Source organism: Oenanthe melanoleuca, chromosome 21, assembly GCF_029582105.1.
Source record: "Oenanthe melanoleuca isolate GR-GAL-2019-014 chromosome 21, OMel1.0, whole genome shotgun sequence".
NCBI classification, from domain to species: Eukaryota; Metazoa; Chordata; class Aves; order Passeriformes; family Muscicapidae; genus Oenanthe; species Oenanthe melanoleuca.
Window position 1 is genome coordinate 1,208,315 of NC_079354.1, and position 17,730 is coordinate 1,226,044.

A 17,730-nucleotide genomic window follows, 5' to 3' on the forward strand; every position below is an offset into this window, starting at 1 on the left:
TTATGAGCATCTTTCTCTGAGAGAATGAAGTTAACTCTGGCATTTTCTGTATATTTCATAGTTCTGCTATCTTTGGTTCACTGGTGATGACACCAACAGCTTTGCCTCGTTTCTTTCCCAGTTTTCCCAGATTCCATCCCCATTTTGCCTGTCAACAGTGCCCACATCTGACCTTGCTGATCTTGTTGCAGGCTCAGGGCAATAGCCAACTCCACCATTGTCTCATCATCTGCATCTGGAGGGATATCCAGCATGGGAGGGAATCCCTCTGCTCCAGCCAGGAGAGCCTCCAGAGGAGAAGGGTTCCCATTATTCACGTTCTCAGAAGTCTCCAGAACCATGGATTCAGACTAAGGAGAGGAAACACAATGAGAGCTTTCCCCAGACCACCAGCAGTAAGGGAGCACTACAAGCAGGTTCAGAAGCTCTGGACTCACCACCATCTCAAAGTCCCCGTGATCCACCTCGCTCTGCTCCTGGCTCTCCTGGCGGATGTGCTCTCCATTTGCTATCCCAGAGCTCTGCAGCTTGTCCTCTGCATCATCATCATCATCATCGTCCTTATCTCCTGAGTGGCAAAGCAGGAGCTCATAAATGCACAGCTCCTCATCCCATCCCAAACAAGGCAGTCAATGCAGGGAAAAAACCCAAGTTTTTTCCCCTCAGTTACCAAGAGACTCCCTGACACCTACAATTTGCTTCAATACTGAAAAACCTCTCTTAGATGGAACTCTGACAATTGTGATCTGCACACATCTTTGACTACTTTGTTAGAACCTGAAAACATGCACCGAAATACTAACTTTAGATAACTACTCTCTAGATAAAATGATCAGATTTTCCTGTCACTGAAAGGGAAATATCTCAGAGACATCTCCTTTCTGAATCCCAAAATATCAGTGAAAAGGTGAGAGTTCATTAAATAAAAAGGGGTTTAGGGGGTAAGGGAGAGCAAAGGAAAGGAAAAATACTGATTTTAGTATTTTTTAGTCCCAATTTCTAACAAGAGCAGTTTATTTCCTTGTCCTTTGTGACCCAGAAGGCCATGCTGGCTGAAGGCAGGGCGTACCCATGGGAGTGTTGCTGCGAGGGGACGATGGCAGAGTCACGTGTCGCCGCTTGTTCCTGGGTCTCAGCACCCTGATCAAAGCTTGCTTGCAGGAGAAGCTCACTGCTGGGTCCTGCAGGGTTAACAGTTCATCATTACACTCCTGAAGCTCTCAGTTCTTATTCACAGCATTTGGAGAGATGGCTAAAAATACACTTGTGACTCTCATTGGTCATGGTTCATGTGGGACACAAGTTACTGCCCCAAATCTCTGCTTCCCTCAGAAAACAACACATGACAATGCAATTCCACATGCAGCACATGACAAACATTACTAGAACACAAGGAGAGAGAATTCCTCTTCATTCACTTCTGGCTGGGTGTTTTTGGCTGTATTTTGTGTCTGTACTACGTATTTGCATTCTACCCACATTTAATTATTTTTCCCATTAAAGAATCATAGAAACATTTAGGTTCAAAAAGCCCTCTGAGATCAAGTCCAGCCACAAATCCAACACTACCAATCCCCCTAACCCATGTCCCCAAGTGCCACATCTAGACTTTTAAATCCCTCTGGGGGCTGGGACTCAACCACTGCTCTGGGCAGCATGTGGCAGGCTGGAAAAGCCTTTCCATGGGGAGGTATTTCCTCATATTCAACCTAAACCTCCCCTAGTGCAACTAGAGGCTGAGGCAGAGCAGAGCAAGGTGACATACTGGGCAAAGTAACATCTGCATGTAGATCTTGGATGCAGTGTGGATACAGTCCAGCTCACACGTGCAGTATCCATGGATAATATCCACCAAAGCATTGACTGTGGCTTCAACGTGAGTGAGACCTAAGAGGCATAAAAGCAGGACTGAAATCAGCTCTCTCTGTATTTCAGCACACAGAGAGGCACTGCAGGAAGCATCTTTTGTTTGCAGACTTCAAGGCACAATGTTAACAGCATAAATATATTGATTTTCAATCCAGACTGAGCCAGTCTTGTCTGTCTGATGGAATATTGTGAACTCCACACACCAGCACCACTGAATATCCTCTAACACCACCCACGAAGCCAAATGTGGGTAAATCAATCATCAGTACCTTTTTCCTGGCAAAATACACGTGCCCCTGACCAAATGCTTTGGAGCAGAATCTGCAGCTCCACATCACAAAGCCCTCAGTGCAGAACTAGCATTGAACAAGTAATTTTCTCTGCTCACAAACTTAAAACAGGCCCCTTGAGAAGCCACAGGCTTGCCAACAGCAAAGGAAGAGCTCTCCCACCTGGCAGGCAGGCAGGGGCCAGGAAGGCATTTTTGGGTTTTGATGCATGGAGTTTCCAGAAGTGGTTCACCAGCTGGGTAATGAAGGTGCAGCCCTCTCCTTCCGTGTGTTTCTGGGCCTCCTGCCCTTCTTCACTCTCTGCACAGATTAAAAAACACCTCTCAGAAATGTGCAGGGGAAAACCTTAATGAGAGTAACACCAAGTTTATTTGAAATGGCTTTTTTCAGAGGCTTTGATGTTCTCATCAGCAGGATATCACACACCTGCCAAATGTGTCAAATGTAGTCCCTGTCACTCTGAACCCGACACCCCAGCACAGCTTCAATTATCACAACAGAAACTTAGAGAAAATTACAGACTTATCTACCTGTTTCCAGCTGTGGCAGCTTTGATTCTGTGTAGTGGACCAGATTGTTGGGTCTCATAATAGCAATGGATCGAGCAGTGATGACCAGCCTCTGGAACACCTCAGGATCGAGGTCCTTTCCTTCTTTGGTTGAGGAAGTCAAATACTGAATGGCTTTGCTTAGCAGTGCTTGATCCTGTAGAGTGAAAGATGACACAGGCAAAGAAAAACAACTGACTGCAGCATGAGAAAGCAGCTGAAGTACAACCACAGGACAGATCCTGGGGAAATCTGGCACTCAGCTAAGGAAGGACAAGCAATCCTAAAGGGTCACAGAACCACACAACTCTGCTGAAACACAAAAGCCAGCAGGGCAGGCAGCAGAAGCTAAAGGGAGATGAGACAGGAGGTTTGTGCTGCGTGGAGGAAGGGCTCTCTAGGGCTGTGCTGCACCTCAGCCATGACCTGGCAGGCTCCAGGAGCCCCCAGACCCAGCCCTGGCAGTACCTTGTGGTTGTGGTAGGCTGAACGGCTGGTGTGCAGGCTGGCCAGGAGGCTCTTGGTCTGCTGCTGCACGCTGGAAGGGGCTGGCATGGACAGCAGCATGGTAGCCAGTTCCTGAGCTGCAATCTTATTCTTCTCCTAAGAACAGACAAACCCCATTATTCAGTATATTTACCATCACTCAGTGCACCTGCAGCTCCCTTCCCAAAATACCCTTTTGATAGCCTCCCTCCATTTACTATTTGACATTTAGGGAACATTTCACATGTCTACATAAGAAAAGTCCTTTTGAGATTTATGGGCTCCTACCCTGCTGTTTCTGTAAACGAGGTCACTCCCAGCACAAAAAGCCCACCAGCACTAAATGCAAATGCCAATTGTCATTCTAAACTAGTTTCAAACGCTTTTGGCTAAGGCAACTTTCAGATCAGTGCTCTGAGCAAAAGGGATGGCTCTGCTCCTATCAGGCCCCCGGGGCTGCAGGAGGTAGTGCTGAGCTCACCCCTCCTCCCCCAGCTCCAAAGCTCAGGAATGTATTCAGAAAGTTACTTGCCTTCTCGTTGACTGGTCCCACAGCAAAGCAGCTTTCCAGCGCTTCTAAAGAACTCACTACTAGCCTGGAGGGAGAGAGGAAAGCAGGCTTGAGTACAGCAACCCTTCTCTCTCCTTAGCACTTTGCTTTATGCGGGCTACAGTCATGAGTAGCTCAGAGACAGCTAACGAATGCCAAGTACAAAATCAAAGCATGATAAAACCTGCCACAGGCACCATGCATATCATTTCATTGTGTTACAGACCAGAGTTAAACCTGGCTCACGCTCACAGACAAACTTAGGACTGCTTTAATAATCCACAGCTGAAAGACAGGGGCTTTTCTCTCCCAAAGAGGATAAAACATTTCCTTACGCAGCCTGCAGCAGGGATAACTTGGATTGTCTTGACAGTCCCAATTCACCATGGCCCCCAGACGTGCAGATGACTGCAGATCAAGGCTGCCTATGACACATGGCAAAAAGCGGAACCGACTTTGCTCAGGGAGCAACGCTCTACTCGCTTGCTATTTCCACACAGGTTGCTCTTTCCAATTTGGAGTTTCAGCACAAAATATTCCAGAGGAAAATTAATTCAGAGCACTGGGTGTGACCCCAAGAGAGGGATGCTGGGGTTCAAAAGCAGGCTGGGAAAACACTCGTTCCGAGGGAAAACCTGATTTACAAGTGGCAGCAAAGTCCCTGTAGCAGCACTCCATGCCCCCAGGTAGAACTACCTGAAATGCCATCTGACACACCAGAAGGAGCAGCAAGATACAGGAAAAGCAGGGAAGAGAGAGCATTAAGGGGAAAAATAACACTGTGGGACTGGAAGGTGGAAGGAACAATTGTCAGGTCTGCTGGTGATAAATAACGTCCCACTCCCCACAGCCACCCTCATAAAGCTTGGAGGGAACAGAAGTGGGGCAAGAAGGCACAAGGAAGGAACAAAGCAGAGAGGAGTCTGTCAAATAAGCAACAGTTATGCCGTGTACAGCAAAAATCTGCAAACAACCTCATCTTTACATTTGCTAAACCATCTGCCATGCAATGACCAGAATGTAAAGAAGCAAATGTCACTTGGAAAACAAAAAAACCCCAGTCACCAAAAGCCACACCATGTGTTCTGTCTCTCTGACACACACTCATTCGTGCAGAGAAAAGGATGCCATACTAACCGGTCCAGGGTGGTTAGGGACTCAGTGTCAGAACTTTGGGGGAGCAAAGAAAAAGGAAAAAAAAAATAAAAATGTGTAAAGCTCACAGAAAAACTCCCTAGAACACATTCTAAGCAAAAGGCAAATTAAATGGGGAAATCAGGAAGCCAGGGGAGCATCAGTCTAAGCAGGGTCTTTCTACCTGGGCAGCAAAACAAAGACAGAGATGAGCCAGGTCACCTCACACAGAGAAGCCAAGCACCACTTAAAGCACCACTTAAAGCACCACCCAGGCTTAAAGTTCAGTGCAGACACCACACTTGGATAGAAAAGCTGCCTCCTGCCTGCCATTAGCTGCTCCTACTCCAGAGGCCCTCCAGAAGGTAACCCCAAATGGGAAGAATAATTTTTTTATATCTGAATTTTTAGAATATAATCCAACTGCTCTGGAAAACCAGAGAGCATGTCTGTGCTGAGAGGGACATCTTGTGGGGATGTCACAGCAGAGGAGGGAAGGAAAGGGAAAATAAACACAGAAAAAAAATCCCACGAACTTTTAGACAAAAGAGGATGGTTGAACAGGTCCAGGTTGAACTGGGCCTAACTGGCACTTCAAGCCCCAAGCCTTCACCTGAGAATTTCAGTCAGACAAACTTAAACAGCTGAGCAGTGCATGTATCCTCTGAAATGCTCATTTTTCAGCAGCACCAGCTCCTCTTTGAGCAGTTTCCCTCTTGTCCTTGCTGTTTTACAACCTTTATGACACAGACTATATGACACCAAAGAAAATCACAGTGTGGACATAAGAAAGAACATAAGTTTTGTTTATTCATTACATTTATGTCCAGGTCAGCCTTGGGGTTTGGCTCTCAGGAGGAATATGAGGGAAACCCAACACTTTCCCATCACAACAACTCAGCCTGAGGCATGTGGGCTATAAGGCAAGTTGGGAGCCATGAGTCTAATGCAAAGTCACACACAAAGCCCTCCTCAAAACTGAGCTTAACTTCAGAGAGGCCTGACCTTTGTGAGCTCCAGACACCAAAAAAGGGCCAGCTTGAAATGAATGTACCAAGGCAGCAGAAACAGTTTTGAGCTCCTCAAGACTGCTGAAACATGAACTAGGCAGCACAAGCAAGCACACAGATCTACCCGTCTACTGCCCCAGATCAACAAGAGCCACCACAACCCCTCCTACAGGATCATCACTGTTTTCAGCTGTGCTGTGTAAGGCAGTGAGAACAACTCACTAATTCCCTGCAGTTCTCCAAGTTAGGAAAAGCACACAAGTGCCACAACAACAGCAACCCACTTCCAAGCAGAAGTAAGGCAAAGACTGTGGAAATACCTCTCCAGGACAGTGCCACTGGCAGCAGCAGGGGCAGCTGACTCGGTGTCCCCAGTGCCGTTCCCCTGGTTGAGGTTTGGGGGACAAACGTTGCTCACGGAAGCAGACGGGAAGTCCTCGGGGGGCTCGTCAGGCCAGCCAAACTGCTCTTTGGTTTTGCCATAAATTTTTATGGAATCCATCATGGTGACTCCAGCAGGATCCACAGAAGCCCCAACTGTAGTGATGAGAGAAATTTCTTCAAAACTGAGAAAACCGTTGCTTTTGGATACAAACCAGCCTCGTTTCACAGGGCCAGGACAGCAATTATCAATGACACTGTCATTAATATTATTTACATTAATATTATTAATTACACAGCCACTGACAGTGCCATCTCCTTTGCAAGGCCATTTTCCTTGCCTCAACACAAAATCATTGAGCTGAACTACTAAACATTCACTCACAGCAGCAAGGAGTGAATGGACCATCAATAAAGTTATCAAAGCTCAGGGTTCCCCCCTCAGACTGTTTTTGCAGTCAGAGCAAATGAACAGATCATGCAAACTCCCTGCTGAGAGGTGAAGCAGCTCCATCCCACCCAAACCAACCCAGCAGCAGGTCAGAGCCAGCAGGGCACAAGGCCTTACTGAAGATGGTGAGCTTCTTGTCAGCCTGCAGGGTCTCCTCCATCCCACCCAAACCAACCCAGCAGCAGGTCAGAGCCAGGAGGGCACAAGGCCTTACTGAAGATGGTGAGCTTCTTGTCAGCCTGCAGGGTCTCCTCCATCCCACCCAAACCAACCCAGCAGCAGGTCAGAGCCAGCAGGGCACAAGGCCTTACTGAAGATGGTGAGCTTCTTGTCAGCCTGCAGGGTCTCCTCCATCCCACCCAAACCAACCCAGCAGCTGGTCAGAACCAGCAGGGCACAAGGCCTTACTGAAGATGGTGAGCTTCTTGTCAGCCTGCAGGGCCTCCTCGCGGGTGAAGGGGAAGTCGAACCAGCGGGCGCGGGTCATGTTGAGCTGCATGGTGCGGCCGAAGATCTCCAGGTAGGAGGGCGCGCGCTCGATGGCCTGCGTGCCGATCTGGATCCGCATGCCCGTCATCACCATCGTGCTGTTGTTGTTGGTCACTTCGATGGTGAAACCCCCAGGCTGCAGAGAACAACTCACAGCTCAAAAACTCCCTCTGAAGACAAGGACTCTTCAGTATCATTGAACCATTAGGAAAACTTTGCATATAATAAGAGTAAAGAAACAAAGCATTGCTTAGAGACACTGTGACATTTCAATCACAGAAAATCACAAGGACAGGTCACATAATTTTTTGGAATGTGATTTCCTAAAACCAATGGAGCACCAAGTGAATTAGTCTACCCCATGTAAAATGGTGAAAACCAGGTTTTTTGGACTGCAATACAGTGTAAAATTAGTAAATTCAATAGAAACAAAAAACCAAGAAAGTGAAAGTTTTGCAGAACATCACAGTTCAGGTCGGGACCTAGCTCAAGACTCGGCTTTGTGGTGCTGTGGTGTTTTCCACATGGGCAGAGGAACACAGAGAGTTTTTATAGCTTTCAAGAAAGTACTGGAGGGGAATGACACAGCTGCTTATAACAACTGTCAGTGGATGTCACTGGGGCACCAAAGCCCCCAGGCTCCACCATTTCAGAGCATGAACACATGGAACGAGTTCCTTAGGACTGTGGCAGGTAAGAGGTGCCTCCACTGTTTACTGTATTACAATATTTGTGGAGGTCATTTGAACAAAGCAGACTCCTTAAGGCCAGGCATGGTATCAACATGGACAGTAATGGTACCAGAAGCCCAACAGAGTCCCCAGATTGCCCCACTCACCTTTGTGTTGGCCACATACATGCCCGTGGAATTGAGCCGGTGCTTTATCTGCTGGGCATTGTACACCTGCAGCAGGTCATTGCCTCCAAATTCCACGTCTGTGAGCTGCTGGTTGTGCTCAAAGAAGTCAATGGGGAAATTCACTTGGCTGGATGTGCGAGTTGCTGGAAGGGGAAAGAGATCTTTATGACAAAAGATGTTCTAAACAGGGAAAGTCGTGGCAAAAAAACTGCAAAACTCTCCTCCTTTGGAAAGTATCTCTGTATACATCTATGGAAACATTTTACCCACTTAGCCAGTACTCAGGTCACTGTCAGAATGAGTGCTGTAAGTATTTAGATGATGCTGATCAATCTCTACACCCCACTAGCCACAGGAGGACCCTTACTGATGGCGGCTGCCTTGCGCTTGCGGACGGGTTTCATGATGCTGATGACGCTGCTGGGCTGCAGGGAGGGCTGCAGCCAGTAGGACGTGTTCTCCACGTTGGCCATGTAGATCCTCAGGCTGCCATCCTCACACAGCAGGATCATGGTGGTCCTCTGCTGCTCGTTGCAGGCTGTGTGACGGATGGCCACCATGTCCTGGATCTGCAAGGCAAGGGAAGTGAAGGGATTGGCAACTCTTCCTTGAAGGAACAAACTCTTTGTATTAGAAAAGTTGCCAAGACTAGAGATCTGATTGACAGAACAACAAGAAACCGAATTCTAAGAGTCAAAAATACAGGGAACTCTGACTAACCTTTGCTTTGGCTGGCAAGGTCTTAATCTCCTGGATGAGGAAAGTGTCTGGCTTCACCATCACCACCAGTGGGACACCTGTGGTCTGCTGGACACAGCACACCAGGCCAGGGTGGTTCATCACCTCAGACCACTGACACAGGGCTGGAGAAGTCTTGCTGCCACCATTGGAACTGTGAGAGACAAAGGGCACAGTGACATTCAATTAAGGAGCAGCACAAGCTAAACCACACAAATTTCATTGTGTTCAAATCAGTTAAAGCTTTGTGCTGAGCAGGGATTCAAACACTGCATCAATGAACAGTGTCTGGTTTACAGGTGAGAAATGTGACACAGTTACCAGATGGAGCAGAAGACAGGAGCATCCCAGTCCTCAGCCCTGATCCCTACTCAGCAAACCCAAGGAAAAACTGGCTCAGTGTTGCATTTTATGCCCCAAATCAAGGAGGTTAATTTATAAATGGCTTCCAGCAATGTTTTTGTTTGAAGGGATGAACAGTTTCACATTTCAACACACCTAGCAGCAATAAGCAAAGGCCAATGCAGGAGAATCAGTGTCTGTTCACTGGGAAAAGTGGAAACAGAGCTGCAAAAAAACTAAACCAAACTCGACTGGAGTTCAGCAGCTCTGGGAACCTGACCCTCCCTTAAAGCCCACTTGTGCCAGTGGCTTTGTGTCTGTGGCCTGAGTGCCCAGCACTGCATATCAGAAAACACAACAGAACTGCCTTTTCCTTGCCACATTCACAGAGCAAGAGATTGGTTTCCCCCAAGGGAGTCTGAAAACCAGCCTGAACATGCACAGTGAACAATGTCCACTGCAGCAGTGGTGCTGCAATGAAACAAAGGCTCCCTGCTCGGCCGCCTGGGCGAGGCCGATAATCCCATTGGTTCCAGGGCTGCTCCCTCTGTGCAGCTGCACTGCTCTGCACACACCTTTCTGCTCTGAAACCCTGCTGGGAGGACAAAATGCATGCATGGCCCACTGCTGAAACAGCCAGTTTTGGTTTCTAATCATCCTGCAACTGGGATATCATGGAATTCCTGAGCTGGAAGAAACCCGCAAGGATCATCCAAGTCCATTAAGACAGAAGGACCATGAAAATTAGCAAGAAATCATCATCCCACAGGGAATTCACCACAAGGTTTGGCCATTCAGACCCAGGATGTTAAACAATAAGCAATATTTATTCTAAAAAGAAGAAATAAGAATGCAGGGAGTGTCCCAGGATCCTCACCTCTTGATGTTAATTGGGAAGAGCCGCTGCACTTCCAGGCTGGCCCGGCTGATGGTGGCTGCGAAGGATTTGCCTTGGCAGTAGCTGAAGAACAACATCTGCAGCACGTGGGAGTAATAGACTGACACCCCCCCTCCTGCCACCTGGCCATTGCTGTCCTGGGGGATCCAGAGAAATGCCAACATTTAACATAAACACAAATATCCCCAAACACTCTGTCAGGCTTTTAAATTTACGATGGAATTATTCCCAAAGCCGCCCCTCCTCCCCAGCACTGAGAGAACAGAGCCCTAAATGACAATTTTCTAAGCTGAACTGCTGGGTGAACTCATCCATCAGACACTTCAAAGGCTCTGGGAGGGAATGCTGAGCCTGCACACCCGGAGGCTGTAGGTAACACCCTGAGCTCCTGCAGCTGTGAGCCCAGCACTGTGTGGCAGTGTCACACGCAGCACTCCCGTACGCCCAGCTCATAAAAGCCCTTCCTGAGGGCCTCCTTCCCATCTATTCCTGTTTTGAAGCAGGATGGGGTAAAAAACATTGGAGAGATTTTAAAGGTCACCCTCAAGACTAGAAACAAAGGCTGACTGCAGCTCTTCAGCCCCAGCCATGGTGATTTATCCCTTCTGCTCCTGCACCTTTGGAGTGCCTTGCTCTGAGAACAGCACTGCTCTGAAGCCATCTCCCTGCTGAGAAATCCTGCTGGGCATGACTTCAGAGCCAGCCATGGAAAACATGCTCCATTTTCTAGATGAAAGGATCAAGGGGTTTAATTTTCACCCCCACCTCCTTTTACTGTAAGGATATTTCTCTCTTTAGAGGAATGAGAAAACTCCTTGATCTAGATCAGGGGGCTTAAAAGGAGAAGGAAAAAAAAAAAAGAAGGAAACTTCTGCCTTCAAATGGAAGATGCAAAAGAAGAGAGAAAGGGAAGTCACCATCACCTTCAGGTCCTCGTGGTTGACTTCAAGCACGTTGGTGACATAGAAGGGCCCGTGCTGGGCACTGCTGGCCTCCTCCATGAGCTGGGTGTAGATGTAGCCAGCAGAGGACATGATAACTATGATGTTCTTCCCCTCCTCGTTGAACAGGAAAGTGACATCCCTGATTTTGGAACTCGGTAGGAGGAAGTAAAAAGTTGGACTCAAGGCATCTACTGAGAGGTCGTAAATCTGTGGGAGGAACCAAGGGAATAATTAACTACAGTGATTATCAAGGCAGTAATTAATTGCTACAATACAAACAGTGCAAATGAACAAGAGCTGAGATGAGGGAAACCCTGTGAGATGTTACAGTTTAGGGCTTTTTTTTCTATGAGTTTGCTTTTCCTTGCAATAACAGCCCAAACATTCCAAATTTATATTTCGAATTTATTTCAAGAATACTATCACATTCTCCCACATGCAGCTCCCTGAGGATCCAGACTCTGATGTCTGACAGAGGCTGTATCATCAGTAGCTCATGGCCAGACATACCTTCACAAAGTCTGCAGTGACAATGGCCAGCTCTGTTTGAGATCCTGGCAACCATACAGCTTTGATGATGAAATTCCCAGTGGCCAGTTGGGGATGAAGCACCAAATGATCAGAGACTGATCCAGAGCTACTGAATGTTAACACATGGCAATCCTGGAGTAGCAAAGAAAATTGGTTCAATATTAAAACAAAGTGTTTATACATATTTGAAGCCAAGAATGGAGTTAAAAGTCAGGTTTTCTCTTATGGAACATAATGATTCAGAGAATCTAAATCTCATTTTTCTGTATTGAAGATAAATGACATGAAGGTTTGAAAGAAAAAACTATAGAGAGTGCAGCTTTTTCTCAGCTAAATAACACATCTATAGATTCTGCACTGGGAAAGCTGACTCCAAATTTGAGAGAATACAAAAAAGAGGAGTTCTTGCCAAAGAACACTAATTGCTACAGACTAGTTTTAATATACTAAGTCTGACATGACTAAACCTTGGCTCTTGTCTTAAAACAAGATCAGCCTAAACACACTAAGAAATATTATTTTGAGGTACTGTCTCATTAATTATATCATTCACACAGGTCCTGCTTCTTTTGCTTCATCTATCTAGAAGAAAGTAAATCAGGAGCTGAAGTAGTGACAGAACTTTGGAGGCAGCTCTGTGCTAACTCCTTAGAGGAAACAAAGACAGCTGGCTTTGAGCTGATGTTTACAGCTCCCTGGAAAAGGGTTTGGCAGGCCCTTACCTTCAGCCCACACACAGCCAGGTAATCCTCCTTGCAGGGGTTCCCAGTCAGGCTCAGCACCGTGAACGGCACGGGCGCGGATGCCAGGCGGGTCAGGGTCAGCTTCCTTTTGCTGGAGTCAGCTTGTTTCAGCAGGGCTGAGAGCTGCAGCACCGTGATCTGCACCCCAGAATGAACTCAGTTATCTGGCTGTAACTCAGGGGAGCCAGGCATTTCAGCTCCAGATCCCAGTTACAGAATCAGAATCACAGAATGAACTCGGTTATCTGACTTTGTAACTCAGGCATTTCAGTTCCAGATCCCAGCTACAGAATCAGAACCACAGAATCATCAAGGCTGGAAGGGATCCATGAGATCACTGAGTCCTACCATCACCCCAGCACCACTCCTAAACCACATCCCCAAGTACCATGCCCAGACACCTCTTAACACTGCCAGAATTGATGATTCCCCCACCTCTCTGGGCAACTTATTCCAATGCCCAACCATTCTTGCAGTAAAGTTTTTGTTTATAGTAACAAATTTGAACCTCCCTTGGCACACCTTAAGGCCATTTCCCCTGTCCTTTCACTGAGTCATGGATCCCACCTGACTCCAGCCTCCTCTCCAGTGGCTCTGAGAGGTGGGTGGGGCAGGGAGCTGTTCTCACTGTTCCTGCTGTACAAACTCTTTTCCCTGAAGAGCTTCTCCTACCAGAGGTTCCCCTAAGCTACACAACACTTCACACCAGATCTCAGGATGGGCAAAACCAACCACAGTCCTGTTTGTTCCTCAGCACTGTTCCACTTCCCTGGAATCCCAGTGCATCCAGCACTGTTCCACTTCCCTGGGAACCCAGTGCATCCAGCACTGTTCCATTTCCCTAGGAACCCAGTGCATCCAGCACTGCTCCATTTCCCTGGGAACCCAGTGCATCCAGCACTGCTCCACTTCCCTGGGAACCCAGTGCTTCCAGCACTGTTCCATTTCCCTGGGAACCCAGTGCATCCAGCACTGCTCCACTTCCCTGGGAACCCAGTGCATCCAGCACTGCTCCATTTCCCTAGGAACCCAGTGCATCCAGCACTGCTCCATTTCCCTAGGAACCCAGTGCATCCAGCACTGTTCCATTTCCCTGGGAACCCAGTGCATCCAGCACTGCTCCATTTCCCTGGGAACCCAGTGCATCCAGCACTGCTCCACTTCCCTGGGAACCCAGTGCATCCAGCACTGCTCCATTTCCCTGGGAACCCAGTGCATCCAGCACTGCTCCATTTCCCTGGGAACCCAGTGCATCCGGCACTGCCCACATTCCCTCGAGAACTCAGTGGATCCAGTGCTTCCCTCAGGAACAAAGAGATCTAGCACTGCTCCATTTCCCCCAGCAGCCCCAGCACTGCTCCATTTCCCCCAGCAGCCTCACCTTGCCCTTCTCGTGGCTGACAGCCAGGTGCTGGCGGCGCCCGTGGGGCGAGGACAGCACGCACATGGCCACGCGCCGCAGCACGTGCGCGCTGATCAGCTGCCGGATGGTCTGGCCCTGGTCCCCGCTGTAGTTCATCCGCACGTTCTCAAAGGCGCCCTCCTGAGAGCCGAGGGTGGGGACCTGAGCCAGGGAAAGCATCCAAAGGTGTCACTGGAATGGCTCTGTTTAAAAGCCACTCCCCCCAGCCACACTCTGTTAATTCCTTTTGTTTCCTACCATCAGCTGATCTGTCATTTCCACTGATTTGTCCAAAGTGTGGAGCTCACTGAGAGCCTGCTGGGCACGGCTGCTGCTCCCCATGGCTGAAGCCTGCTGGAAGTTGACCTGGATGGCATCCATCAGGAAATTCAGCATCTCAAGCACCAAAGGTGCAAAGGAGAAGTTGGCCTACAAGAAACAGATAAGGCAAATGAGGAACAAGATGCTCCTGATGGGAGCATCAGGAAAATAAAAGCCTCACATTTCTTTATAACCCTCTCATCCCAGCTTATAACCAACACAGCCTGCCCAAGATCCTCATCACACCCTATCTCTGTTCAGCAGAGATTATACCTGGGACTGCAGCTCCTCTCGGCAGCCCTCCACGTTTCTGCACAGGCTGCTCTTCTTGGGCTTCTCCTCGTCGGGGCCCTTGCCCTCGCTGATGGTGACCTTGGCCTTCTCGGCAGGGGACGTGCTGGCGTGCCGGATGACGCTCTCGGGCACGCGGGGCTCGCTCTGGAAGGCTGATTCCTTCATGGTGGAGCTCATCCCACTGCTGGGAGTTCTCTTCACCAGCGCCTGGGAACGGCAGAGCAACACTAAAATCCCAAACCACGCTCACCCTGGCTACTGATGAAGTGAACAGACTGTAAGAGCAGCAATTAGAGCACACTTCTAAAGAAATAACATCCTGCACTTGACTCTCCATCCAAGGATTAAAAACTTTCCATATTTAAGATATAATTATTTCATTTGCTGCTAGTGGAAAACATGGGAAAATGTGTTCTTTGGGTGCAAATTCTGTAAAGGCAGGTGGAATCCCAGGAGTCACACAGATCTACCAATGCTCTTATTTGGTGCAAAAAAATTAATTTCTGGGCAAGCTGTAAATTCTGAGGATTCATTATAAAGTCAAAGCCTTCAAGTCTTAGCACTCTTGTGTACTCAAATCCTGATGTGATTTCCTGCAGAACAGAAAATTGCAAAGGACTTGAAAATCTTAAGACAAAAAGAATTTACCAGGCAGCTGCCATCCTCCTTGGCTCCACAATCACAGAAGAAGGATCCGTACTTGGCGTAAGAAATCTCATGATCCTTGTGACACACTTTAGCACAAACTGTGCAAACACCAACCCCATCAACCATCTTGCAAGTGTGACAGTGGTACCTGCCCAAAATAAGCCAGGTGAGTTTTGAAAGGCAGTGCCTTGAGGCTCACAAAGCACACTGGTTTCCTTCCCAATGGCCAGAAATACCAGGCTGAAACTCTGAACACAAGCTTGAGATTCTTACCAGTGTTGATTCATGAACTCTTTCTGTGTGATGGTGAAGGTACAGAGCTTATTACAGAGAGAATCTTCATCCTATGCAGAAGAAAATTGTTTTAGGAAGGTGTCATAACTGCAGCTACAGTGAAGTACAAGTACAGAATAAATTCCCCAGACACCAAATGTACATTTTAGGAATAGCAAATTTTAGCAGCACTGAGCTAGAAGGCTGCTGGTATCAAATCACATGGAGAGAGAAGATAGTAACACACTGTAGTAACATGAAATGGTTAACAAAAAACAGTAACAAAAATATTGATACAAAAAATATGGATAAATAAAATTCTAATCGTTTTTTTTCACCACCCAAAGCACTTAAAAGTATTAATCTAATATAATAGATAGTATAATAGTATTAATATAATTTGCTGATACAAAAACTAGTAATTGCCAACCAACCAGTAAGAACAAAACCATTTTATTCCATTTTTTCCTTTTTTTAATTAAAACAATAAATATTTAACTTTTGTTGATATCAGAGTCAACCCATCTGGGCAGGAATGACAGACCTGACATGAAGGGTCCTCCACTCAGGAATAAACACAAAATCTCCATTTATAAACTGTGTGATTTGGGACGTGCAAAATAATCCCTGGTGTCCTTTGGAGCATTCCCTGTGCCTGCTGCCTACCGAGTCCTCAGCCTGGGAATCCTCCTCCTCCACGGCCAGCTCCTCCACCCAGTCCGAGTCCACCTCGATGGCGCGCTCCTCGCCGTCCACCGACAGGTGGCTGGGGCCCTGCCCACCGCCCTGGCTCAGGGCGTTGGTCACGTCGGCCAGGTACGACACGATGTGGCACGTGCACTCCAGGATTGTCACGTGCTGCACGGCAGAAGGCAAGGGAAATCAGAGGCAACACAACAGCTGCTACAGGGTATGATCAAATTGCTTTCAAATTCCCACATGTGGCCAAGCCAGGAGAGCTGAAGCTGTGCCTGGGAGTCACTCTGCAAGTGCAGCACCAGCTCAAGTCTTACCTTCCCCTGCATGACGTTGGCATTCATTTTTTCTACCACGTTCTTCTGAGACAGGTATTTCTTGCTGCAACACAGAACACTGGGAATTACTAAAGAATGGTTTAGGATGGAAAGGATCCTAAAGCCCACCTCATCCCACACCCTGCCACAGGCAGGACACCTTGCACTATCCCAGGTTGGACCAAGCCCTGTCCAACCTGGCCTGGAACACTTCCAGGGATGGGCAGTCCAAAACCCCACACTCCAGCTGACAGCCTTCGGGAAATATAAGCTCAGTCCTGACCAAGAACTGCAAGCACTCAGTTTGCTTTAGATTAACAACAGGGAGTATACAAATGAAGTAATTAAATCATCCAGAGTAGAGAAAAAAAAAAAAGTGGTTGCTTGGAACAGATGGACACAGATCAGCCTCCCTCAGACACTTTGTATCCCAAACAATAAACAATAAATTAAGAGAGAAGGGAGTACCTGTAAACACAAATTTCTGTTCACAAAACACCAGAAAAGAAATAAAAAATGCCCCACAAACGAAGCACCAGCAGTACAGAGGTCACTCTTACCATCTGCCCAGCCAGTCCACAGCAGCACCATGAAGCTGGAGGTGTCCTGCCCCTTGTCCTGCACTGGCCAAAGTTGCCATGACGACCATCAGCTCAGGAAAGCCCGTGCCATCCCCATTGGCCAACATCTCCGTTGCCATTGGTATCAGAGTGCTGAGCAGAACAGTGCACACGCCTTCCCCCACTTGGCTGAGCAAAAAGAGCAGAGTTTCACACAGGTACCACACACAACCAGCAGCAGCTCACATGACAGCAGAGCACACACACGACAGGACCAGGGCTTTACCTGTTCTCCCGAACAATGTAGGTGGTCAGGAGCTGCAGGAGCTGCCTGTTCTCCTGCACCACGTCCAGCTGGTCGGAGTCCTTGGGTGGGGACATGGTCATCCTGGTGAGCCAGGCCTGCAGCCTGACAGGCTCCACGCAGGCCAGCTGGGCCAGGGAGCCGCAGAGGCGCAGCAGGCTGGGGTTGGGGCTCTTCTCAGCTGTGGGGAAAGTTCCTGTCAGTGACACATGCTCCAAGGAACACCTGTGAAAATGGCTTTCCTTGAAAGCACCAAGCTGTGACACTCCTTCCCATAGCTTCTCTTCCAATCTCACTTCAGCATGAAGTGGAAAAGGCAGCATGGAGATCCCACTGGCACTTACTCAGCTGGAAGAGCTTGGTGAAGAATTTCAGCACCCTGTTACAGAACTTGGCAGAGAGGTTCTCGTTGGCTGTCGCCATCATGATCTGCACCAGTTCTCCACTGTACAGAGGTAAGAATGAAATCAGCTTTGTAAAAAGCAGCCCATTCCCCTTTTCCACTGGCTCCACTTCTCTCTGCCCTCACATTTCAGGCTGGCAGGAGTTAGTGTTAACACTGCTCAGCAGCCAAACCACACAAACTGCTTTCAGACAAACAGCAAACCCAACTCAGACCAAAACTCATAAATGGGCTCCTCAGTAGCATTTC

General features: G+C 48.0%; 1 protein-coding gene across 1 annotated transcript in view; it reads right to left on the reverse strand.

Annotated features, from left to right (window-relative positions):
* UBR4 (ubiquitin protein ligase E3 component n-recognin 4) overlaps positions 1–17,730 on the reverse strand; it is an 83,517-nt gene that overhangs the window by 45,004 nt on the left and 20,783 nt on the right. Inside the window, exons 31-57 of the mRNA XM_056507921.1 lie at positions 17,423–17,523; positions 17,061–17,259; positions 16,775–16,963; positions 16,215–16,278; positions 15,868–16,059; positions 15,202–15,272; positions 14,929–15,076; positions 14,260–14,487; positions 13,924–14,094; positions 13,645–13,827; positions 12,243–12,401; positions 11,500–11,652; positions 10,969–11,196; positions 10,025–10,182; positions 8,788–8,959; positions 8,435–8,636; positions 8,047–8,210; positions 7,128–7,344; positions 6,208–6,424; positions 3,726–3,789; positions 3,176–3,310; positions 2,690–2,864; positions 2,322–2,459; positions 1,766–1,887; positions 1,070–1,181; positions 438–568; positions 173–350 (exon numbers count right to left, since the gene is read on the reverse strand). Coding sequence (XP_056363896.1) covers positions 173–350; positions 438–568; positions 1,070–1,181; positions 1,766–1,887; positions 2,322–2,459; positions 2,690–2,864; positions 3,176–3,310; positions 3,726–3,789; positions 6,208–6,424; positions 7,128–7,344; positions 8,047–8,210; positions 8,435–8,636; positions 8,788–8,959; positions 10,025–10,182; positions 10,969–11,196; positions 11,500–11,652; positions 12,243–12,401; positions 13,645–13,827; positions 13,924–14,094; positions 14,260–14,487; positions 14,929–15,076; positions 15,202–15,272; positions 15,868–16,059; positions 16,215–16,278; positions 16,775–16,963; positions 17,061–17,259; positions 17,423–17,523 — 4,271 coding nt within the window. The remainder of the gene's footprint in view (positions 1–172; positions 351–437; positions 569–1,069; positions 1,182–1,765; positions 1,888–2,321; positions 2,460–2,689; positions 2,865–3,175; positions 3,311–3,725; positions 3,790–6,207; positions 6,425–7,127; positions 7,345–8,046; positions 8,211–8,434; positions 8,637–8,787; positions 8,960–10,024; positions 10,183–10,968; positions 11,197–11,499; positions 11,653–12,242; positions 12,402–13,644; positions 13,828–13,923; positions 14,095–14,259; positions 14,488–14,928; positions 15,077–15,201; positions 15,273–15,867; positions 16,060–16,214; positions 16,279–16,774; positions 16,964–17,060; positions 17,260–17,422; positions 17,524–17,730) is intronic.